At 45.1% G+C, this 26,229-nt stretch overlaps 1 protein-coding gene across 1 annotated transcript in view; it reads left to right on the forward strand.

Moving 5' to 3' along the window:
- The first annotated feature begins 10,388 nt into the window (after positions 1 to 10,388).
- LOC126173477 (tyrosine-protein kinase Dnt-like) overlaps positions 10,389 to 26,229 on the forward strand; it is a 581,953-nt gene continuing 566,112 nt past the window's right edge. Inside the window, exon 1 of the mRNA XM_049920958.1 lies at positions 10,389 to 10,645. Coding sequence (XP_049776915.1) covers positions 10,504 to 10,645 — 142 coding nt within the window. The 5' untranslated portion in view covers positions 10,389 to 10,503. The remainder of the gene's footprint in view (positions 10,646 to 26,229) is intronic.

The raw sequence follows: 26,229 nt of genomic DNA on the forward strand, positions 1-26,229 counted from the left end.
ACTTTCAGGAGTGAAAAGATATCATTAATAAGATTCGCCGATGACAATGGTATCCTCTGTAAATGTGAGAAACAATAACAGGCGAAAGTTCGTAGTCCGGTGGTTACGTTGCGAATTAATGCCAGCCCACGTCCAACTTATACATCTATGGGAAATGGGCTCAACTCTCCCCAGTTAATAAAACCAAATCCTACGAATACAAGAGGAGCAATGCTCTTCGTTATCAGAAAATAACGAGTAGAACTAAATCGTACTGATAATCTGACGAGCGAGTGCAATGCTCGTTGCATTCACAAAATAATAAGTAAATTATTCTGGTACTTGATCACTGTAGAGAAGGACGCGGCTGAGGGTGAACCAATTGGATGTACAACAAGTTATTGCATAGTTTTTATGGATCGCGTTACCAGGATGATTTGTAGGGAAAGCTGAAGGATATTGATATTTAATTCAAAGCTGCAGATAACAGATGTTTATTTGCTTTGTATGCTCCAAGAAACTAACAACAAATTGCCAGAGAGCAAAGTTATGTGAATATTCAATGAAACTGACCAATAATTACGCTAACACTGTTGGGGGCACAAAAATTTACCTGGAGCACTGCACAGAGGATGAAGAACGCCGTACGGGATTAGCCAAGCGGTGCCGGCACGGTAACTCAGCATGTTCGGTCAGAGGGTTAGCTACCCTCTGTAATAAAAAAAAACTGAGGTAATGGATCAACGACGAACTGAAACGGGTGTCTTGCGACGTCCGCCCCGAGCACATACAACGAACGAAGACGAACAAAATGAGATTAAAAAAAAAAAAAAAAGCGGTCTAAGGCGCTGCAGTCATGGACTGTGCAGCTGGTCCCGGCGGAGGTTCGAGTCCTCCCTCGGGCATGGGTGTGTGTTTGTGTTAAGTAGTGTGTAAGCTTAGGGACTGATGACCTTAGCAGTTAAGTCCCATTAGATTTCACACACATTTGAACTTTTTTTTATGATGAACGAAGATCCTTATCTGTGCAGCTCGCGAATTCAGTAGTTAACACTAAATCAGATCGTAACACAAGTTACGTATTAGAAACGCACAGGCAAGCGAGTTGCTCAGAATACTGATCGCGCCACCCCATACCGTGAACTTACATTTCCTCAAGAAGAGCAAAGTGTGTCCAACAGCACCAAACGGCCACTAGCATACGATCCCTCCAAATTACCTCGTCAGAAGATAGCTGGCCGCACATTCCCCAACTTAGTCCTTCCCAACTCCCCATATCAAAAAGTCCTACAACGGAGGAATGACTTTTATTTTGGTGCCAATGAAACGAGTAAGAACTGTTGTTAAATTCATGAAAAAGTAGTGGAAAGCACATACGAGGTGCATTCAAGTTCTAAGGCCTCCGATTTTTTTTCTAATTAACTACTCACCCGAAATCGATGAAACTGGTGTTACTGCTCGACGTAATCACCCTGGACACGTACACATTTTTCACAACGCTGACGCCATGATTCCATGGCAGCGGCGAAGGCTTCTTTAGGAGTCTGTTTTGACCACTGGAAAATCGCTGAGGCAATAGCAGCACGGCTGGTGAATGTGCTGCCACGGAGAGTGTCTTTCATTGTTGGAAAAAGCCAAAAGTCACTAGGAGCCAGCTCAGGTGAGTAGGGAGCATGAGGAATCACTTCAAAGTTGTTATCACGTGAAACTGTTGCGTAACGTTAGCTCGATGTGCGGATGCGTTGTCTTGGTGAAACAGCACACGCGCAGCCCTTCCCGGACGTTTTTGTTGCAGTGCAGGAAGGAATTTGTTCTTCAAAACGTTTTCGTAGGATGCACCTGTTACCGTAGTGCCCTTTGGAACGCAATGGGTAAGGATTACGCCCTCGCTGTCCCAGAACATGGACACCATCATTTTTCAGCACTGGCGGTTACCCGAAATTTTTTTGGTGGCGGTCAATCTGTGTGCTTCCATTGAGCTGACTGGCGCTTTGTTTCTGGATTGAAAAATGGCATCCACGTCTCATCCATTGTCACAACCGACGAAAAGAAAGTCCCATTCATGCTGTCGTTGCGCGTCAACATTGCTTGGCAACATGCCACACGGGCAGCCATGTGGTCGTCCGTCAGCTTTCGTGGCACCCACCTGGATGACACTTTTCGCATTTTCAGGTCGTCATGCAGGATTGTGTGCACAGAACCCACAGAAATGCCAACTCTGGAGGCGATCTGTTTAACAGTCATTCGGCGATCCCCCAAAACAATTCTCTCCACTTTCTCGATCATGTCGTCAGACCGGCTTGTGCGAGCCCGAGGTTGTTTCGGTTTGTTGTCACACGATGTTCTGCCTTCAAAACTGTCGCACCCACGAATGCACTTTCGACACATCCATAACTCCATCACCACATATCTCCTTCAACTGTCGATGAATTTCAATTGGTTTCACACCACGCAAATTCAGAAAACGAATGACTGCACGCTGTTCAAGTAAGGAAAACGTCGCCATTTTAAGTATAAAGCAGTTCTCATTCTCGCCGCTGGCGGTAAAATTCCATCTGCCGTACGGTGCTGCCATCTCTGGGACGTATTGACAATGAACGCGGCCTCATTTTAAAAAAATGCGCATGTTCTATCTCTTTCCAGTCCCGAGAAAAAAAATCGGAGGCCTTAGAACTTGAATGCACCTCGTATAACTTCGTTTGTTTTGCGTACCGAATGACAATTTTAAACACGAAGTTGGTACAGGGTTGAAGCAATGCCTTCACGATGGTCAGAATTATGCAACGATAACACTGTATAGTGGCAGTGCAGTTCTATTGGTTGAACCAAATTTTTGGAGAAAACGTAACTGACTCTTCCATGCTGGTCGGACGGTGGCGTCGTGTCTTGCTATTTGATATTCACGCAGAAAGCCAAAAATAGGTTCTTGGTCATGCTCTGAGGGCTGGAGGGCGGGCGCAACTTTCACTGACCACAGTGGGTGAAGACGCCAGCCCAACTTCCGTTAAAGCTGCCCACATTCCAAAAGGAGGTGCTGTTGGCCTAATGAGATTCACCAGCTACCTGCCGATAAAAGAGGTCATAGAGTTGTTTCCCGCGTCACACTACCCCAGCGTTGAGAGCGCAAGGCATAGCTCCAGTATTCTCAAAATTGGGGCTACGTAGTAGGTGAAGTGAAGGGATTCTGCTACTTGGAAGCAAAATAACAGTTGAACGAAGCAAGGAGGATATAAAAAGCAGACTGGCACAGCGAAAGAGGATATTCCCAGCCAAAAGATACCTACGAGATCTTGACTGAGCAAGAAATTTCTGAGGGCGTACTTCTCCAGCTGAACATTGTATGGGAGTGAATAGTGGGCTGTAGGAAAACCGGGAAAGAAGGGAACTGAAATGTTTGAAACATAGTGCTATAGAAAAATGTTGAAAATTAGGTGATCTGATAAGATAAGAAACGAGGACGTTCTCCACAGAATGAGCGAGGAAAGGAACTTACAGAAAACTGTGACAAGAAAGAGAACAGGACATCTACTCGCGCATCAAGAAATGTTTTCCACGTTTCTGGAAGGAGCCACAGAGTGTAAAAGCTGCAGGAAAAGACAGAGATAGGAATATGTAGAACAAACAATTGGGTTAAGTACTGCTCTGAGATAATCAGATTGACACAAGAGAGGAAGTCATGGTGCATACCATAAAACCAATTACAAAGCTGATGAAAAAATAAGCGAACGGCCTTGCTCGATCGACACAAAGCGCAACTAAAATTCTGAGGCAATAATATTATAAAACAAAGAAACTAGAACATGCAAACAAAACACTTTTATTGGTTATTATGTAGTACATATACACTCCTGGAAATGGAAAAAAGAACACATTGACACCGGTGTGTCAGACCCACCATACTTGCTCCGGACACTGCGAGAGGGTTGTACAAGCAATGATCACACGCACGGCACAGCGGACACACCAGGAACCGCGGTGTTGGCCGTCGAATGGCGCTAGCTGCGCAGCATTTGTGCACCGCCGCCGTCAGTGTCAGCCAGTTTGCCGTGGCATACGGAGCTCCATCGCAGTCTTTAACACTGGTAGCATGCCGCGACAGCGTGGACGTGAACCGTATGTGCAGTTGACGGACTTTGAGCGACGGCGTATAGTGGGCATGCGGGAGGCCGGGTGGACGTACCGCCGAATTGCTCAACACGTGGGGCGTGAGGTCTCCACAGTACATCGATGTTGTCGCCAGTGGTCGGCGGAAGGTGCACGTGCCCGTCGACCTGGGACCGGACCGCAGCGACGCACGGATGCACGCCAAGACCGTAGGATCCTACGCAGTGCCGTAGGGGACCGCACCGCCACTTCCCAGCAAATTAGGGACACTGTTGCTCCTGGGGTATCGGCGAGGACCATTCGCAACCGTCTCCATGAAGCTGGGCTACGGTCCCGCACACCGTTAGGCCGTCTTCCGCTCACGCCCCAACATCGTGCAGCCCGCCTCCAGTGGTGTCGCGACAGGCGTGAATGGAGGGACGAATGGAGACGTGTCGTCTTCAGCGATGAGAGTCGCTTCTGCCTTGGTGCCAATGATGGTCGTATGCGTGTTTGGCGCCGTGCAGGTGAGCGCCACAATCAGGACTGCATACGACCGAGGCACACAGGGCCAACACCCGGCATCATGGTGTGGGGAGCGATCTCCTACACTGGCCGTACACCACTGGTGATCGTCGAGGGGACACTGAATAGTGCACGGTACATCCAAACCGTCATCGAACCCATCGTTCTACCATTCCTAGACCGGCAAGGGAACTTGCTGTTCCAACAGGACAATGTACGTCCGCATGTATCCCGTGCCACCCAACGTGCTCTAGAAGGTGTAAGTCAACTACCCTGGCCAGCAAGATCTCCGGATCTGTCCCCCATTGAGCATGTTTGGGACTGGATGAAGCGTCGTCTCACGCGGTCTGCACGTCCAGCACGAACGCTGGTCCAACTGAGGCGCCAGGTGGAAATGGCATGGCAAGCCGTTCCACAGGACTACATCCAGCATCTCTACGATCGTCTCCATGGGAGAATAGCAGCCTGCATTGCTGCGAAAGGTGGATATACACTGTACTAGTGCCGACATTGTGCATGCTCTGTTGCCTGTGTCTATGTGCCTGTGGTTCTGTCAGTGTGATCATGTGATGTATCTGACCCCAGGAATGTGTCAATAAAGTTTCCCCTTCCTGGGACAATGAATTCACGGTGTTCTTATTTCAATTTCCAGGAGTGTAGGTTTTGATGCAAGCTCTTGTAGCAGTGAATCTTTTTAATTACAAGGCAGTCAAAAGATCAGTGAAATTGTTCATTTTAAAATCTTAAAACTGAAGATAAACGAAAATCTCTCTCTCATGGAACACATTCATGGTCTCGAGCTCAAACTAGTCTCTGTCGTCTTCCTGTATCTATAACTGCACTGCGTCTGACACTGATGTGTTACCACTTGTTTACTTTGCATACTTCCACTCTGTTATACCCTACAGTCTCATGTTTGTGACATTTCGGTGCTTCTTCGAAGAATATTCTCATTTGTTATGGATTTTCTTGGACGAAGTTGTAAAGCTTCAAGGCGAGAGAACATCCAAAGGAGAGAAATCAGGAAACGAATGACAAGTCCCACAAACAGGATCGAAGAGGTGGAAAAACGGCGTTTAAAATGGTATGGGCATGTGATGAGATGGGGATGAGTGAGCCGGCCGTGGTGGCCGAGCGGTTCTAGGCGCTACAGTCTGGAACCGTGCGACTGCTACGGTCGCAGGTTCGAATCCTGCCTCGGGCATGGCTGTATGTGATGTCCTTAGGTAAGTTAGGTTTGCATCACCCCAGTTCCCAGAACTCCTGAAGGTAGACGTTGGCTGTAGATATTGTACCACAGACACAGTCCCTTTGTCTGTTCAGAGATGTCACAAAACACACCCGAAGGTGTAAACAACCATGCATGAGCAGCGCCTATTAGACGTAGGGGGTCCGACAGCCGATTAGTTCCAGTCATTCTACCAGGAAGAAGGTAACACGGCTCATGTTGTCTGTAGTTTAACCATGCCTAGACGGTCAATACCGCTGTTCGATCGCGTCCGCAAAGTTGCTCTGAACAAGGAAAGTGTCCAGGCGTCTCGGAGTGATCCAAAACGATGTTGTTCGGACATGGAGGAGACACAGACAGAAAAAAAACTGTCGATGGCATGTCTCGCTCAGGGCGCCCAAGGGCTACCACTGCAGTGGATGATCGCTACCTACAGATTATGGCTCGGCGGAACCCTGACAGCATCGCCACCACGTTGAATAACGGTTTTCGTGCAGCCACAGTACGAAGTGTTACGACACAAACTGTGCGCAGTAGGCTGCATGATGCGCAACTTCAAACCGACGTCCATGGCGAGGTCCACCTTTGCAACCACGACACCATGCAGCGCGATACAGATGGGCCTAACAACGTGCAGAATGGACCGCTCAGGATTGGCGTCACGTTCTCTTCACTGATGAGTGTCACGAATGCCTTCAATCAATCGTCGGAGACGTGTTTGGCGGCAACCTGGTCAGGCTGAACGCCTTAGACACACTGTCCATCGGGTGCAACAAGGTAGAAGTTTCCTGCTGTTTTGGTGTGGCATTATGTGGGGCGACGTACGCCGCTGGTGGTCATGCTGTACGATACGTGAATGCCATATTCCGACCGATAGTGCAACCATATCGGCAGCATATTGGCGAGACAATCGTCTTCATAGACGACAATTCACGTCCCCATCGTGCACATCTTGTGAATTACTTCATTCAGGATAACGACATCACTCGAATAGAGTGGCTAGCATTTTCTCGAGACATGAACTCTATCGAACATGCCTGGGATAGACTGATTATGGACGAGGTGACCCACCAACCACTCTGAGGGATCTACGCCGAATCGCCGTTGAGGAGTGGAACAATCTGGACCAACAGTGTCTTAATGAACTTGTGGATAGTATCCCACGACAAATAGAGGCATGCATCAATGCAAGAGGACGTGGTACTGGGCTTTAGAGGCACCAGTGTGTACAGCAGTCTGGACCACCACCTCTGAAGGTCTCGTTGTATGGTGGTACAACATGCAATGTGTGGTTTTCATGAGCAATAAAAAGAGCGGAAATGATGTTTATGTTGATCTGTATTCCAATTTTCTGTACAGGTACCGGAACTCTCGGAACCGAAGGGTTGCAAAAAAAAAAAAAAAAAAAAAAAATGTTCAAATGGCTCTGAGCACTATGGGATTAACATCTGAGGTCATCAGTCCCCTAGAACTTAGAACTACTTAAACCTAACTAACCTAAGGACATTACACACATCCGTGCCCGAGGCAGGATTCGAACCTGCGACTGTAGCGCGGTGATGCAAAACTTTTTTTTCATGTGTGTTAGCAATCTCCATGCAAAAGAAGTAGGAAGACCCTGTACAGAATGAAAAATTCAAGCAAAGTAGGATGTGCAATGAAAAAAATTTGCTTCGAGACATGGAAGTTAGAAATGAGCTAATGAGCTGTAAAACAACTCGGAAAAAGATTACATATATGTATATTTATTTACTTCTTCATTTGTGTGGCCATAGCGTCCGTAGTTGCTTTATAATTCTTGAGTATATTTTGGTTCTGTCGTTGCAACGACATAATACCATCAAGAATATATACATATATTTATTTATTTATTTCTGTGGCAATTCGATATATACAGGTTGAATCAGGAGGAAATGTACACTCTGTGAGGGGCGATATTATTACTGATTCTGAACAAAAAACATCGTCTGAACATACAGGATGTGTCCGAAAAAAAGTTGAATAAATCCGTAAAGAACAGTTTCCTGAAACCTCCTTCAGACACCTCGTCGCGGCGACTTTCACGGCATCTACGATACCAAGATGTGGGTCTTTTAGCTTCTCCTTATTCGAGGAAACAGGAACAAGTCCGTTAGTGCCTAATCAGGACTGTGTGGAGGTTGGGGCAGCGTTGCTGATCAGGAATTCGCAATCAATAAAGACGGTACGAGACGGCACGTTGTCGTGATGGAGTCACCAGTTTCCACTGATCGCCTTCCTGACGCGAAGCATCCGGTTTCGGATCATTTCAAAGACTCTTTAGTAAATTTGGCTATCGATAGTTTGTTCCTGTGGCACCAACTCCGAGTAGGCAACTGCGAAACCCCCCTCCCCGCTCACCAACACTGCAACCTTCCGGGTTGGCAGGACACACCCTGTATGTCCTGTTCTGAAGTGTTTCCGAGAAAACTAATGAAAATAATGAGAACAGGACAAACTAAGCCGATGGTACTAAAACATTACGATATGATATTGTGTTTAATTGTGTATATTTCCTTACAAAATATGTTCAACAAGTACACCGTGAACTGTGATGCATTTTGCAGCTCTCGTAGGCAGCTACTGTGTTGCTGATCTAACCACATTGCATGTGTTCTATTCAGTGATGAGTCGCCATTTACCCTCAATGGCATCAATAATACATCAGCTTTGACGTGTCGATAGAGAAAGATCTGTACGCTACCGTGGAAACAAATTTTCGACGGCTTATCTCAGAGAACGTGTGATGCAGTATTATTGATGGGCAACTCATCATCTAGTTGTTTCAGATGACAGTCTTAATGGAGTACGGTATCTGGATTTCCTTCAAGTTGTCGTACTAGAATACTTGGAGGACATTCCTTTGACAACACGACGTCGTATGTACTTTCAGTACTGTTGGCGCCCGTTATTTTCAAACAGCTGTTCGTCGGATAGGTTAAGAAAAGGGCATATGTAGAGTCCATTTGAAGTTCTTTGTTGTATAACACCGATACTATCTCCCCTCATAGGATATACCTTTCTTCCTGGCTCACCATGTATAGTATACAAAAAAGGGTTGCTACAGTTTGGTTTTTACAAATTAAAAACCGCTCATAGAGTAACATGTTGTTGTTGTTCTGGTCTTCAGTCCTGAGACTGGTTTGATGCAGCTCTCCATGCTACTCTATCCTGTGCAAGCCTCTTCATCTCCCAGTACCTACTGCAGCCTACATCCTTCTGAATCTGCTTAGTGTATTCATCTCTTGGTCTCCCTCTACGATTTTTACCCTCTACGCTGCCCTCCAGTACTAAATTGGTGATCCCTTGATGCCTCAGAACATGTCCTACCAATCGATCCCTTCTTGTAGTCAAGTTGTGCCACAAACTCCTCTTCTCCCCAATTCTATTCAATATCTCTTCATTAGTTATGTGATCTACCCATCTAATCTTCAGCATTTTTCTGTAGCACCACATTTCGAAAGCTTCTATTCTCTTCTTGGCTAAACTATTTATCGTCCATGTTTCACTTCCATACATGGCTACACTCCATACAAGTACTATCAGAAACGACTTCCTGACACTTAAACCTATACTCAATGTTAACAAATTTTTCTTCTTCAGAAACGCTTTCCTTGCCATTGCCAGTCTACATTTTATATCCTCTCTACTTTGACCATCATCAGTTATTTTGCTACCCAATTAGCAAACCTCCTTTACTTCTTTAAGTGTCTCATTTCCTAATCTAATTCCCGCAGCATCACCCGACTTAATTCGACTACATTCCATTATCGTCGTTTTGCTTTTGTTGGTGTTCATCTTATACTCTCCTTTCAAGACACTGTCCATTCCGTTCAACTGCTCTTCCAAGTCCTTTGCTGTCTCTGAGAGAATTACAATGTCATCAACGAACCTCAAAGTTTTTATTTCTTCTCCATTGATTTTAATACCTACTTCGAATTTTTCTTTTGTTTCCTTTACTGCTTGCTCAATATACAGATTGAATAGCATCGGGGAGAGGCTACAACCCTGTCTCACTCCCTTCCAAACCACTGCCTCCCTTTCATGTCCCTCGATTCTTATAATTGCCATCTGCTTTCTGTACAAATTTAAATAGCCTTCGCTCCCTGTATTTTACCCGTGCCACCTTCAGAATTTGAAAAAGAATATTCCAGACAACATTGTCAAAAGCTTTCTCTAAGTCTACAATTGATAGACTATCATATCTTTCCGAATAATTTCAATCAAGTGGTCAGCAAAGCGTAGGTCACGATAACGTACCAAGTACTCGGGGCGCGTGATCTACTCAACAAATTGGCTGCCACTCAGTGAGCGTGGAATCTCCGTAGCAACGCGGCAAGCAGGTAGGCGTTCCTCTGCCTGCTCAGTCCTCACCTCGCTCTGTGCTACGGACGGATGCTGCGAGGCGGCGCGGCGGGGAAGCGCGCGTGGAGCGCAGCGATCGTGCGCGCTCGTGCGTCGCCGCCAACCTTCGGGCCGCGGCGTCCCCCCACCTCAGCTCCCCCAACAAGCAGACGGCAGGCCGGCTCGCGCCAAGTCTGTGGCTGCGGGCCAGTCAGTCTGGCAAAGCTATGGCGGTCGGGCGGGGCTAGTGCTACGCAGCGACGCGTGTTCCGTGCTGGTTTCGCGACGCGGCGACGAGTGGCTGTCATCTGTGATGTGACGCGGCGATGGCTCTGCACGCCGAAGCCTCCCGGGGCGCCGCCGGCCGCCTGCGGCTGGCCTGCTGTCTCGTCTGCTGTTTCCTGCTCGACCTGTGCTCCGGGAATCTCAACCTGTACCTCAGCCAGCCCGAAGTCAGGCGCCTTCTCGGTAAGTCCGCGCACTGTTATTTACTGTGAAGCGGCACGAATCGGGAGTGCGTCGTGTTATCGACACGCAACGAACAATTCGTCAACAGTAGTGCTACTCTGTTGTGTTTGAGACTGCGCACGTGTTCATTTTCGTAGAGAAGTCACGCGGCTTAACATCTTTTCGCATCCCATCTGTGTAAAAGAAATCTACCGTGATTTACAATTCATTATCGAAAGTAACTGTTATCCGTGTTCTTTCACGTGGCTGTATTATGTCTTATCTTTCTATAAAGTCGTTCGTTCTTGCTATGCTCCTGGCAAAAAATTACAATTTCGCATTTGTCACTTTTACAAAACAACAATTTATTCAATGCTACACCCAAGTCAATTATTCCACAAGCATTCCAAATTGATACCTGATGTTCCTTGGCGGAAATTTTTAATCGCATGGAATTGTCATTTGTAGTAAACAATCATTACTGCTTCATGTGTACCAGTAACGACCTTTTGTAGTGTATCTCGAACTTTATTTCATTGAAACGGGTGGAAACATACGTGACCAAGCAACACTATTTATCGAACATGTTCCTGTGGCAGGCAATGCTGCTAGTAAATACTTGTGTTTAAAGTGCATTCGGCATCACTGTGGCCATTATCAAAGACGTGCAGCGACACCATTGTTGTGAAACAGTGCTGAGAAAAGAACGGAGAAACGAAAGAGAGAACGAGAGGAAACCATGCAGAGAAGTGCGTGCGTGAGCTGGACGGCGCGTGTAGCGGGCTCCAAAGGACTGCCGAATTTAAACTAGACATTGACGTACGAGCGGTTTTTTGTGCGCCGACCGCCACATTTTGTTACAAGCGCGCCGGGAATGTCCCATACATCGCGTCACTGGCGTAAAACCGACCCGGGATATAGTAAATCTAGCACCTCGTTTCCTTTTCTCGCGTCGCCGCCTTGTGCGTGCCCTGTAGCCGACTGTTGCTTTATAAATATCGTCAGCCAATCGAGAAGTGTCAGTGGTTCCTTTGTTTTTGTTTGATTACTTTCTTCTCCCATCCTCCTTCTTTTTCTGTGATGGGGCGCTGTTAGGTGTGTTGATCTTAAAGTGCTGATGAAGGATCTTGACAGAAACAATTTGCATGATTGATGGACGCGCATGTAGTGGCAGCGTTATCAGCACGGGTAGGGATGGGGCGCCTCGCTTCATTAAAAATCTAATTTTCCAGCTGTGTTTTCATTTCTTCTGAGACGATACTATCGTGGATGTGGCTAATCGGAAAACAGGCGCTACTTGGAGAATTGTATGAAAGCACTGTTACTCTTAATGAGATGCTCCCGAGCATCACTGCTGGGTCTGCACGGAAGCAAAAATCGTCCATTTCATCAGTTGTAGAGTATTGTACACTTTCAGCGCCGGCCGGTGTGGCCGTGCGGTTCTAGGCACTTCAGTCTGGAACCGCGTGACCGCTACGGTCGCAGGTTCGAATCCTGCCTCGAGCATGGATGTGTGTGATGTCCTTAGGTTAGTTAGGTTTAAGTAGTTCTAAGTTCTAGGGGACTGATGACCACAGATGTTAAGTCCCATAGTGCTCATAGCCATTTGAACCATTTGAACACTTTCAGCTATGATTTGTCATTTATTATCAATAGAGGCAACGTTTTATATACTGGTCAACACCTCAGTAACAGACTATTCGAATTGATGTCGTACCTCAAGAAACAAGCTATAACCTTGAATGAATTTGTATTGAAAAATTAAGTTGATATGTTGACAGATCTTTCACTGTGTGGCAGGAATAAAATCAAAACGAGTTTACTGATAATTTAATATCTCAAGTTGTAGGCAAAAACTGAACGCTCCCTTTTTTTAGTTTAATGCCTCCAAAAAGAAATTGACAGGACTTACGGAAGCTGAAGGCACTTGATTTTACATTTTTAATTGACAGACCATTTGGACACTGTCGTCGTCCGGTGTACCGCTCAGCAGAACTCATAGTATCCTGTCGCGAAAAGAAGAGTGGGTGTTACGCTGGTCCCGTGTCCAAGTTGTATCACGTGCAACTGCTTCGTGAGTAGCTGTGTATTCGCAGCTATAGGTCGGCATAATCTTCTGTCTGTCATGTTGATAAGCACCTTGTAAATTTCTCTTTCTCTGGCTATCGTAGTGCTGATTGTTAGATATCTGTGCCGCTTTTAATTATCATTCATTAATTATTACTCAAATGAAGCCCGGCAGTGACCAAGATAACGGATTCAGAATGGTGTTTAATAACAGCATTATTATCCATCAGTCGCTATGTGTTGTGAAAGATGTTGGCGAGGAAAGAATTCGTCAGTCACAAAAGCCTGTGTTACACACAACGCATTTCGAAGCCTCTTGATTCTTCATCAGGTGCAGGCTGGTGAAACTGCGTATTTGTTCTGCGAATGACTAAACTGATTAACTCGTGATAGAGGCCTATACTTACGTTACGTTCAAACCTCCGTGCTACAGAAGTAAATTTCGTATGAGATTTTTCTCTGTTGCTAACAGAAGAGGCTCGGGGACGATTGCTGAACGCGTCAGAAATTTTCTCCACTAGGGGACTGAGTGTTGTATTGTCCATGCGTTTGTGTGGTCATACTTGACATTCTACTATTGAGACGGCTGTTCTGTAAGCTAATAAAATTAAAAAATAAAATAAAATGAGATGCCTATGGGAACAAAACATTCTTTGGATGTTATGAGGGATAGCAGGATAACATCTCGTCTGCGGAGAGAAGTATGACCTCCTCGCAGGAAATTATAACTGACGCATTGTAATCGATATATTGTAAGTATATGGTAACCAGGAATCCCGAACCACGATCATAGAATGAATGGAGAGCTATCGAGAAACTCTCGCCGTATTCGAAATGTAACGAAGCACCAGATGCAAGTTTGCTGGACGCGCCCTGCGTATGCCGCAACGCCGTCTCTTGCCTCTCGCTCCACGTTCACATCAACTTATCGAAGCACAAGAAAAGGTCGCATGGCTAAATACTGGAGTCAGGCATTTAAAGAAAAACTGACAAACACCAGCTCATAATTTGAAATCTCACATTCCGGGCGAACAACACTGTAACCAAAAGAAATTGCTTGCTGCGAGTGCCTTGTGGTTGGTCGGCCAAATGCATTTTGCTGTGATGTTGATGGGTTTATTGACGGCTGAAGCACACGATGACAATACAGTTACTTCATTCCAGACGTTCGTCGGTAAATGCGTTTCTAGGTGCATGTCTCACGCTACACCTATCCATTTGTAACAGGAACTTCTCTCCACTAATGCAAACAACTTTCAGTCGTTCCAGCACTTCATCCGGATATGACGAGACATTCGTCTTCATAGACGACAGTTCTCTCCCCAGTCGTGCACATCTTGTGAATGACGTCCTTCAGGATAACGACATCGCTCGACTAGAGTGGCCAGCATGTTCTCCAGACATGAACCCTATCGAACATGCTTGGGATACGGACGACGTGATCCACCAATCACGCCGAATCGCCGTTGAGGAGTGGGGCAATCTGGAGTAACAGAGCCTTGATGAACTTTTGGATGCATGCCACGACGAATAATACAGGCATACATCAATGCAAGAGGACATAGTAATGGGTATTAGAGGTACCACCACCTCTGAAGGTCTCGCTGTATGGTTGTACAACATGCAATGTGTGGTTTTCATGAGCAATTCCAATTTTCTGTACAGGTTCCGGAACTCTCGGAACCAAGGTGATGCAAAACTTTTTTTGATGTGTGTATAATTGCGGATGCTTCGCAGCCGGTGTCAGTTAACATAAAAGTTCTTTGGGTAGGTTACCGCGTCATAATGTAAAAACGAAGTTGTAGTGGAACATGCATTTTTGCCATGGTTATAGTGGCCTCCTTCTGTGTCTCAGTAGAACCAGAAGAAAGCTACTGTTACCATGGTCGAAACGTTGGTTTCTCCAGTACAGATCTCTTTTTACCCTGTGACGCGATATCTTACCCAGAAAAATTTATGTCAATGTGGCGTTGTTTTCCATCTTGATAGACGACAAGTATCCTGTATCAGATTGTTTGTCTCGACTTCTCCTAAACCACTGTGGTACTTCATAAACAGTTATACTTCACACCCTGCAGAAAGAGTCTTCGCTGTATTGGAGGTGGTATACGCGTTACATTGAAGCCATCTGAGCAGCATCTCACTCAGAATATTATGAGGGAACATGTAGCTGTATATGGAATCGACAGTTATCGACCAGCGTTAGAAAACAAAAACTCCAGTCAACATATTGGGATATGATATCTTCGATAAGCAACAGAGGTAGTAGAGTCAAAGGTCGTTACACAGGCTTTTGTAAATCAGAAAATTAAAAAAGTAACAATTTTGTTGTGCTTTTTTTGTTTAGTTTCAGAAAATCATCACATTTTTATGGTTTTTCCATCTTGTACGAGGCTATATTAGTGGCGTAGGTACTTTGCTCCCCATAGATCTTCAAGGTACGATGGGAAGGAAGAGCGAGACACTCCAAAACATGCCTCATGAGTTGAACCTGACCGCAGTCATCCTTCAGGATCCGTATTGGTAGATTCTTCACTAACACCACATCTGTTCGTAGCATTCTTCAAGTCGTGCATGGAAGTGTAACGGCAGTAGGTTCATCCTCTTGAAGCAATACCAGTCTGGTGGTTTTGTGCTACGCTGTGGCATGACAGTCTTTGCGTTACGCCGAATGCATCTTTATTATTTATTTACCAATGATACGTTTCACCTGATTCAGGCACCTTCAGAGTGGGCGAATATTAGATGGTGTTAGGTAAATGGGATACCGAGCATACAGAACGTCCGAGAAAATAACTGCCCTTGTCAAATATTAGGAAACAATGAGCGGTGTGCTTGTTGAGAGGTATGTGACGTAGTCCAATGAATGTAAAACAGGATCAGGCCTATACAGATGCATGGTGATAGACGTATGTAGGCCTGAACGTGTTCTGCATTCACTGGACTACATCACAAGCCCCAAGAAGGACACCACGCATTATTTATGAATATTTGAGAACGGCAGTTATTTGCTCGGACTTTTTGTATATGCTCACCATCCCATGTACCTAACACTATCTAATATTCAGTCAGTCTGAAGACGCCTAAATCAAATGAAACACGTCTTTGGTAAATAAATAATAAACACATCCCCGAACTCAGGTCTGACCTGTTTCTTCATCGTATATTACTGGCTGCTGTACCTCCCCTCCCATGTATTTTAAAACTGAATGTGTCCTCTGCCCGATCCTTGGCAGGGCAAGCGTCAATGGAGTTCTTCGAATTTCTCATTGTATACATGAGCTGCTGGTCGCATTAATGGAGTAAAGGTGTCTGACCCTTGTACAGCTTGTCTGAAGGTGTGACCTTCATCGAAGCAGTTACTATGCAATTTGCCTGAATAACAATGACGTCTACGTGCTTCGTGTGGGCAGATGTGTTCCAAAACGGGTAGGCATATTGGCTGCAGAGAAATACCAGTCATTATTTCTGCACACCGATTCTCTAAGTATATTGTCCATTGTCACAACTGTCTTGGCTTTAAACTCATAATGGTTATTGTAGGTGAGACATAACGCTCAGATACCTCTGTGTGTGCGTGTACTTAAGCAACTCGCTTTGGACCACGAGATTAGGTATTGTTCGATGACCAGATTAGATTTTGTTCGATTGTTATTCGAAGATGCCCTATCCGATCAGGATATTGACACTCCCGTGTAATGAGGAATTCACCATTGGATGTGACAAGAGGCGAGAGGTATTGTGTTGGCAGTTGAAAAGCGGTAGCAGCGGAATGGGTCGCTCAGGTGGGGGTCAGTGACGTTTTTGAACGTGGACTTGCCACCGGATGTGGTCTAACCAACAGATCCACCAGGGACATTTCAACCCTCCTAAAGCTGTCCAAGTCAACAGTTCGTGATGTGGTTGTGAAGTGAGAACGCGAAAGAACAACCATTACTAAACCAACACAAGGCAGACCTCATGAATTGCCAGGCAGGGACCGTCGAGCATTACGGAAGGCGGTTGTAAGAAATTCCATAAAATAAGCGGAATTAATCGCCCGTGAGTTCCAAAGTGCTAGGAACAGTCCAGCTAGCACAATGACAGTGCATAGGGAGTTAAAAGGAAAAGACTACAATGGCCGACCAGCTCCTCATGAGGTGGTGTCAAGAGCGACGTAACTGGACAGTTGATGACTGCAAACGATTGATTTCGAGTGATGAATTACACTACATCCTGCGGCAATCCGATGGAATTGTTTGGGTTTGGCGAATATTTGGAAGACGTTATCTGGCATTATGTGAAGTGTCAACAGTGCAGTACTGAGGAGGCGATGTTACTGTTTGGGCGTGTTTCTCGTGGTTAGGGCGTGTTTCTCGTGGTTAGGGCGTGTCCACCTTATTGCACTTAAGAAACAGCTCTCGAGGATGCGAACACATATTACAGCATTGTGTACAGAATATAGTAAAGGAACAGTTCGAAGACTGTGATTGTTTGTATCAGCATGACAAGACACCCACACGATAAAGACCATCTCTGAAATGGATTGGGCTACGCACAGCCCCAATTTGAACCCTATGAACACCTTTGGCATGAGCTGGAACATAGACTTCGCGTCCAACATCTCAGCCTCTTTCGATTTCGGCTATTGAGCAAGGATGGGCTGCCATTTCTGCACAGACATTCGGACACCTCTTTAAATGTGTGTCCAGAGGAGTTCAAGCCTTCATCAACGCTGAGGATTGACGCATCCCATGTTGATATCTACTAAAAGTCCGGATACTTTTGATCAAAAGTATTTTAGTTAGGCTGCTTGATAGCATAGTATTATTATGATCCATCTTGATATCTTTCCAGCCTCAACTTGGGCTTTACGGCGTGGCGAGATTGTTCTGTGTACTGTTTCGTCCTACTTGACGGCCAGTCCACAAGCTAAGACGCTCATCTGCCCATGCCCTGCACAAATCACCACCAGAATACGATTTAGTGTTCTCTGAGAATTCTGCTATCGGTCTGCCACTAACCTGTTCATGGTAGAACTACCGGCATCCTAACAGATACTCTAACCTTAAGCTAACGTAACATAATGTCTCCATCCTCTAATTCGTAATAGGAAGACTGCAGCTGTGATCAATATTTGTTATTCACATTCAGAAAAAAGACAAAAAATATTTGAGATCTAGGTCTCTTTCTAGATTATCAAGGTAGAGAAAACCATAGCATTCTTCAATTAAAAATCTCTTGCCAATATATCGTCCTGAAATCACTTTTGATTTCTGCACAGCTGTCTCGTGGTTGTTACAGAACTTTCATTTCTTCAAACGTTCAACAGAAAGCTCCAAGATTTTTTCCCTGTCGTCATATTCTTTACTTTTCGCTGTAAAGGGTGTCGCGTGTAAAGAAAACAGTCGGCTTAAAGTCGATTCGCACTTGATGGAACGAAACGACACGTCTAAACATTCCACAGAGCTTTTGAAATGGCGGCATTCTCGCAGGCCGTCAACGATACGGAACGGGGCGTCGACCCAAGGGTTTTCGAGAAAAAAGTTATGACGTTGACACTGGTGCGGGCGAACCATCGTTGTCTGCTAATACCGAAAGTTGATCTGTTTCGCCGCAAACCCTCATTTTACAGCAGTAGACTTCGAGCTTTTTGCCCCTTACTAGTCCTTTTCTACTATTTTGCTTTGTTTTCGAGGCACAAAGCAAATGTTTCGCATTTAGTGTTTTTGCACGAGAGAAGCCTGATATCTAAAAACAAAAAAAATTAGGTTCTATAATTTATTACCGAACAGAGTAGACCCCTGCATTGCGTATGAAAGAGAACATAAATTGATTACCTAGTTTTCATTGAAAAATAAATTCGTAAGTGAAAAAGTCAGCTCTGTTGAAGGAGAAAAATTGCACAGTTTCTGACGTTATTTGCTACTTATGAAAGAAAGAACAAGTGGTTGAGATAAACAGACTCTGTGTATCCCCTTATAAATAACGTTTGATGTGTTTTCATCTATACATCTTCGCTAACAAGTAGATGTCGACATTCATTAAGTTGTTCCACTTCTCAGCAAGTTTAGCAGACAAAACTGAACAGGAACATCCGCTATGAAGTTTGCTTTGGCCATTAATAAAACGTATCACTGCCAATTCTTTAATTCTGATTGAGACATTTTGTATCATGTCTCTCATAACCTCCCTTTCACCGTTGGGACCTGGGCTAAACGAATTGACGTCGTGTTGACGTTGCCCCTAGTGCATGGACACTCCACCATCCGACGATGACGTCACCTGACGTTCCGTCCCGTTGACGTCGAGTGCGAATAGGACTTTAGTCTACGGACCGTTTTGCACGGTAAAATCTGCCACATCTGCTCAAGCGCGGATCGAAGAGGGGGAGTATGGGAGTTATAATCCCAACCATACCTATAGAAAAAAAAAATTACTGAAAACTTTTATGTGTACCGATTTCTAAATATCTGAGCTAACTTTGGGAGAATAAGGTAGCATGAAAATTAAATACCACGAAAAGGACAGGGAATTTTAGAAATGTGCAAGTTATGTTTATCACGAGATACTTTTCGGTCACTTACCTTAGGGCTTGCGGCCTGATCTGTACCAGGGATCTCTCTATTCAGATAAAGACGACAATTCAGAAGCCAAGTGTACCTGCTGGCAGCAACAAATCTGGCATGATCGGTGAGTCAGCAAGCCGTACAGCTAAACGACAGGAAGCAGAATACGGCAAGACAGAAAGGGAAAAGCCTTCCACTAAGAAATAAACGGCACAAAGAATTACTTTCACGAACGCAGGCAAAACAGCTGAAAGAAACAGCAACCACCCTCATCGCGCTTCCCCATTACGAGCTCGCATAGTTGTAGTCTCCAGACCTTTCTTCACAACCGTAGTACTGTAAGTGAAACACTATTAACAGTGAATGCACACATCATGTAAATTATGAGCTTGTGAAAGTAATGAGAGTTCGTTTCTGTTACAGTCCTTAAAGAAACTGCTTGACGCGTGTAAGCCCGCTTGGACGAATGTTTTTTCAAATGATGTGAAGGGCTATGGTTCAAATTGCTCTGAGTACTATGGGACTTAACTTCTGAGGTCATCAGTCTCCTGGAACTTAGAACTATCTAAACCTAACTAACCTAAAGACATCACACACATCCATGCCCAAGGCAGGATTCGAATCTGCAACCGTAGCGGTCGGCGGCTCCAGACTGTAGCGCCTAGAACCGCTCGGCCGCTCCCGCCGGCATTGATTCATGAACAGAACAGTAAACTCAGCGAGTTCAAAATGTGCTCCCCTACCTCCCCCTTCCGTCCCCAACGAGTGCAGTGCGTTGATGAAATGACGGCAAAGCAAGAAAAGTTTTTCTGTGTTGCAATATAAGAGCTCTTTATCTTTTACAACAGTGCATCGAGCATTCAGAAGGAACGCGGAAAAGAACCACGATGCAAATCGAGAATTGTGCATTTGTATCGATCATTTAGAGACAAGGGTTGCCGTTAACAGGAAAGTGTCGGTCAATCAGATGTGCCAGATCCAACTGTGGAGAGGGCGAGGGAAAGTTTCGCATGTACTCAAAAAACATTATGTCCGCAAGTCACGAACTTGGAGTAGCGCAACAAACCGCGTGGAAGATTTTGCGGCGGTTACACTTCAGTCCTTACTATCTGCAGATCGTGCAACAATTCAAACCGGAAGACATCGGCTGGCGCCTTCAGTTTAGCATCACGATGCAGGAAGCACTTGAGGACGAACATTTCGCCTCCAAGCTGATATTCAGCGACAAAGCAGCCTTCCATTTATCTGGAAATATTAATCGCCACAATGTGAGAGTGTGGGACACTGAAATTCCTCGCGAAATTGTGGTACACGAACGAGATTCGTCGAAGGTTACAGTTTTCTGTGCAACGTCACAGGGTCATTTTTCTTCTGTGAGATGACTACGACGGGTAACTCCTACTTGATATGTTGCAGTTTGGTTGCTTCCGAAACTGACTGCTGATTCCGAAAATTTCATCTTCCAACAAGACCCTTCATTATAGCATCAATGTTCGTCGCTACTTAAACACATTGCTGGATTGGGCGTATTGGATGCCAGGGCGACCGACCTTAATGCTTTGTGATTTTATTGTCTGGGTACATTAAGGACCATGTTTACGCACTGCCACTGACAAGACCATTGCAACAGCTCAGAGAACGCATCAATGCCGCTGTGTTGACCCACTGACAGTATGTTCCTAAGGTATGGAACGACCATGACTACGCCCTGGACGTGTGTTGTGTGACCAGAAGGTAACTCTTAGAACAGTTGTAGAGTGCTGTTTAAAAAAAAAAAATAGAGCGTTGAAAACTGATGAATCTTTTGTAACAGCCCCACATTTCTCTCAATTTCAAGTCGTGTTACAGCGATGTACTAAGTACTAATCTCAACAAATTATTGTTTCTACGAACGTCATTTCAAAAGTCCTGCACAGTGCGCATGCGCGTCCGTCACGGTGGCGTGATCAAGTTGAAATTCATGTCAACTATGAGGGAGGCTTTAGGCGTAACGGCCATATATGTGTTTGCTGGTTCGCGTTACAGTGTCGTGAGTAATTGGAAACTGAAACAGTCAGGTCGGATTGCACGTAGTGACTAACGTTCCCAAATCAAAATCTAATCCCTAAGTGAAAAGAACGCAATGGAAATGCTTTGAGAGAGGTATGCGGGACTAGTGCAGAGGATTATAGCACAGTATAATGGTGGCCGGCTCGTTTCCGTAAAGGCCCGTTGAGCGCTGAGGACAACCCGAGAAATTGAAGGCATCAACTGCAAGAGACCACACCCCTCAAGTGACATTTTGAGACACCATCAACGAAAAGCATGTGAGGAAATTGCATGTGAGGCAGAATGCTTGTCGCTTCAGTTTATAGAATCATAACTGAAAAATTAACAATTAGAAAATTAGCTGCCGGATGGGTTCCACATGATCTGAGTGAAGGACGGGAAGTAGTTCGCAAAAGAATCGCAGAGGAATTGCTTCAACGTTATCGAACAGAGGGAGAACAGATTGTTCATTTCTGCGGCCACATTGTCCGTAGTTGCTTTACAATCCTTGAGGGTATTTTTGTTCTGTTGTTGTAACTGCAAACATGCGTGATTATTTTCACCAGATGCGTTTCGCTTTATTGAGATAAAGCACCATCAGTGGTCCGTAATTAAGTTTTTATTTGCTTTAAGATCGAAAAGCTGTTCGTTAAGAATATGTTGATTTGTACTTACGGTGACTTTCGTTTGATTTATCGCTTAAATTGGGAAATGCCGTATGTTAGCACATCGTTGATGGTTTTCTGCTTTAGACACTGATAATATTGGTCTAATTTTTAGTTCTTCTACAGCACTGTGCATTTCTTACTTTTTCACAGCACGCTTTTACACACACCACTGTTTTATATTTGTTTTTATACTTCTAACTGTAAGTACTACTTTCCAGTAGTTAGTCTTTTACTACAGCTTTATTTTCCTTTTCTTTTTTTATTAGATTATTGTATGATAGTCTCACGGAGTGTGAGTTAGAGGAGAGGGTAAGGAATAAGAAGTGAAACAAAATTGAGACCAGTGATAATGCTTTACTTCAATAAAGCGAAACGCTTCTGCTGAAAAAAATTACGCAGTTTTGTAGTTGCAAAGACAGAGAAAAAATACCCTCAAGAGGGAGAACAGTTTCTGAAAAGGACTGTTGCACTTGATGAAACCTTGATATTAGATTATGAGCCAGAACTGAATTCTCAGTCGTCGGCAACCGAAAAAATCCCACCGCCAACAATCAAAGGTGAAACCGATGATGATATTTCTGTATGTCATGAATGGAATCATAGCTACAAACAGGCACGTACTACAAGCTGTTTCTGGAAAATGTTTTACGTCCGAAAATTCGTCACAGAATGTACTTGCAGCTGGTGTCGCCATTTGGCACGAAAAATATAAGGCCGAGTATTGCCCTACCAGTGAGACACGCTCGACAAATACGGATGGGAAATACGAGGGCTACTCGAAAAGTAAGAAACGATAGGTCGCGAAATGGAAACCACAGTGAAAATCAAGTCTTTTATTTGCAACAGTTAGCTACAACCTCCAGCTACTTATCTCCATAGTCGCCTATCCGACTTAGACGTTTATCGTAGCGTTGTACCAACTTTCCAATACCCTCGTTATAGAAAGCAGCCGCCAGTGTTTTCCGCCAATTCTCTGCGCTGGCCTACAGCTCGTTGTCTGTACCAAACTGTTGTCTTCATGTGAGCAGAGATGCAACTCAGAGGGAGACAATTACGGGCTGTATTGTGGGTAATCAAACGCTTCCAATTGAAAACGTTGCAGGAGCATCTTCAATGCCCCTGCAGAATGCGGCTGAGAATTGTCTCGAAGAAGAAAACACACGACAGTTATGTAATGTTGGCTGCATAGCTTCAGGCGTAATTTATCACCAGGCCCTCGTACTTGGCGGGAGTCACTATTGTTCTAGGTAGCTTTATGTGCTCCCTGTGTGCTCAGAACTGAAAAGAACGACGTAATGCGATCGACGGGCATACTAGAGACACTGTGTAACACACCTGTGCAAAACTTCATCGGATTTTCACTGTGGTTTCCATTTCGCGACCGATCGTTCCTTACTTTCCGAATAACCCTGATACTTCGCAATTCACCATGGAGTCCTGATATGAAAATACCATACTTTGATTTGTTTCCCAAACTGAATAATCAACTCTGTGGAACACGTTTTGACGCACCTGATGAAGCTTCTCAACAATGAAGGTGCCCTGTCTGGAATACAGAAGTTGCCGAAACATTGGGAAGTTGTCATAACAAGAATGGAGATTATATTGAAGGCCTGCAAACGTATTTTGTAAGATAAATTATTTTTTTCGATTCTAACTTACAACGTGCAGAAATTTTGAAATGAGTCTCGTATAATATTTTTATACTTTTTATTGTTATTATGTGCGCGGTTCTAAACCCTGCGCCGGCCGGAGTGGCCGAGCGGTTCTAGGCGCTTCAGTCTGGACCTGCGCGACCGCTACGGCCGCAGGTTCGAATCCTGCCTCGGGCATGGATGTGTGTGATGTCCTTAGGTTAGTTAGGTTTAAGTAGTTCTAAGTTCTAGGGGACTGATGGCCTCAGATGTTAAGTCCCATAGGGCTCAGAGCCATCTAAACCCTGCACAGATTTCCGCTCCACACGCGACGACTTTCCTGCATAGGTAAGTTATAGCGTGACTGTTACGATCGCTTCACACGCCGGTACAGCATCTTTGAACAGTGTTTGCGGTATGAATTATGCGCTATGCTTTACATCTTCGCCGCGCCAGTTAGTGCATGCCTATTTGAGTGCCGACAAAAGACGAACAAAGGAAGAAGTACGGCCGGGCTCCGCTGTCCGTGAAATTGCGTCCATTACTTCTCCGGCCGGCGCAGCACCTCCGGACCACAATTAAAGCCGCTTATCGTCCGCGTATCGCACTCTGCCTTCCCTCTGCTAACAGCGGACTAATAAATCGTGAATGCGCTGTGTCGATTTCCGCCGGACCGACCCTGTGTACCGAGTTCGGCGTTCCTTCACGTGCCATCCGCGCGGCGTAATTTCACGCAGGTTTACAAGAGCAAACAGTCCCGCGGCCGAGACTGTAGCGTCTCTTCTGTACGTTGTTATTAGTCCTAGCGGCGGCGACAGCGCCCGGCTGTGTTCTCATGAGATCCTGGGGTGGGGCGGCCGTGCTGCCCGTGTTCCGCCGTCCCCGCGGCGTGCCAAATCGCTTCGACGCGCCGTAATGGACGCGTGTTGGCCACGCTTGTTGCCGCACTGCCAGCAAGGCGGGCAGTAAAATTTTCACGTCGTGTGTGTTCCATTACGCTCGTCGTTGGTACTGAGACGAGTCGCCAGCTTTAGACACGCCGGTCACGGTTGCCGGATTGCTGCCGTGATGGGGCAGTTCCTCTCCTAGGAACTGCAGCCGGCGATTGTTACTTGGAAGTACGTCCCCTCCCTGTTTTTAGTCACTTCGTCTTCTGAAGTTGACTGTTATTGTCTAGCTATTGGCGAATACCAAGGTGCTTAAAGTATTTCGCTTGCTATCCATATTTTGGATCTGCAGCTGTTTCTTCCGGTCTTGCAGTTAAGCTATACGTTATAGGTTCCACCTTTACGCAAAAATACCGGTTTTTTTTTTCACCCAAACATATTTCGGTAACTCTGTGCTACCATCAGTGGGTTTTGTTTAATGCTCACCGCGCTTTCCGGAGTGAAAAGGCGTTTACAACAAACGAAACTACACAAAGTATATTAATGTGTGTGTTGTGTGCAGTGCCCGTAGGACGCAAAAGAAGAACGATCAGTCACAGCAAAACATGACAAGCTATCAGTGCAGGACACCATACAGAAGGAAATTAGAATTATATATTAATACCTTCAGCTGCTGACGGGTGTTGATGAGTATCAAATGAGGTTCTGAGGTCTGAGGTCATCAGTTCCCTAGAACTTAGAACTACTTAAACCTAACTAACCTAAGGGCATCACACACATCCATGCCCGAGGCAGGATCCGAACCTGCGACCATAGCGGTCGCGCCTAGAACCGCTCGGCCACACCGACCGGCCAACAACATTTACTTTGTCGTCGCTTTTTGACTAGTTCCTCTCCCGTATTTCTAATTCGTCTATCATTTCTTTTTGCTTCAAGGGATAGGCGATTTAATACGTACGTTACGGTCGCTAGACGGCCGAACACGATATTTCAGTTTTCTTAAAAATATGCTGTTAACATTGCTTCTGATAGTTTCGTTTGGGTGTTCGATACTGCTTCAAACACTGTAACGTCTCTGTCATTATTCATGAATCTCAGTCATTATTCATCAACGGTATTCCCATAGTCTCCAGTTATTTTTTCCTTCGCAGTCGGAAAGACGTCTGGAAAACTAGTTACATTGGCCTCAGAATATAGGGTTTTCTACAGAACAAGTTATCAAGCAGTAGCAAAGATTTTGCTTTCAACCTAACGTAGAATCGATAACGATGAATTTACTATTACAATGTTTAGCTACAGCACGTTGTTACACAGGAATATTGGTCAGCTACAAAATAATGGAAGCAATGGGGTCAGGCAATCGAAACCTGACCGCGAAGAAAACTTACCGGATCATTATGGGTAGAAAACAAAAGCATAGGACAGTGCTAAAAACAAACTGAATAAACGTAGATTTCTGCTTGTGGTAGTGCAGCAACCGGAAATTAAATTTGTGGGCCACTCACTAAAGGGTAACAGATTCTTAGTGTTAGAAGCTATTCGTTGGAGGAAACAATACGAGGACGCACAAAAAGCTTCCTGGACGAGGTAAGGAGTACAGTATACGCTTACTGTATATAAAAAGGAGCAACATGAAGAGCGGAATCCGGTTGTGACAATAATATGATGATGATGATATGTAAGCTAGCCCGCATCTCGTGGTCGTGCGGTAGCGTTCTCGCTTCCCACGCCCGGGTTCCCGGGTTCGATTCCCGGTGGGGTCAGGGATTTTCT

This window comes from Schistocerca cancellata, chromosome 1 (genome assembly GCF_023864275.1).
Source record: "Schistocerca cancellata isolate TAMUIC-IGC-003103 chromosome 1, iqSchCanc2.1, whole genome shotgun sequence".
In the NCBI taxonomy this organism is placed as follows: domain Eukaryota; kingdom Metazoa; phylum Arthropoda; class Insecta; order Orthoptera; family Acrididae; genus Schistocerca; species Schistocerca cancellata.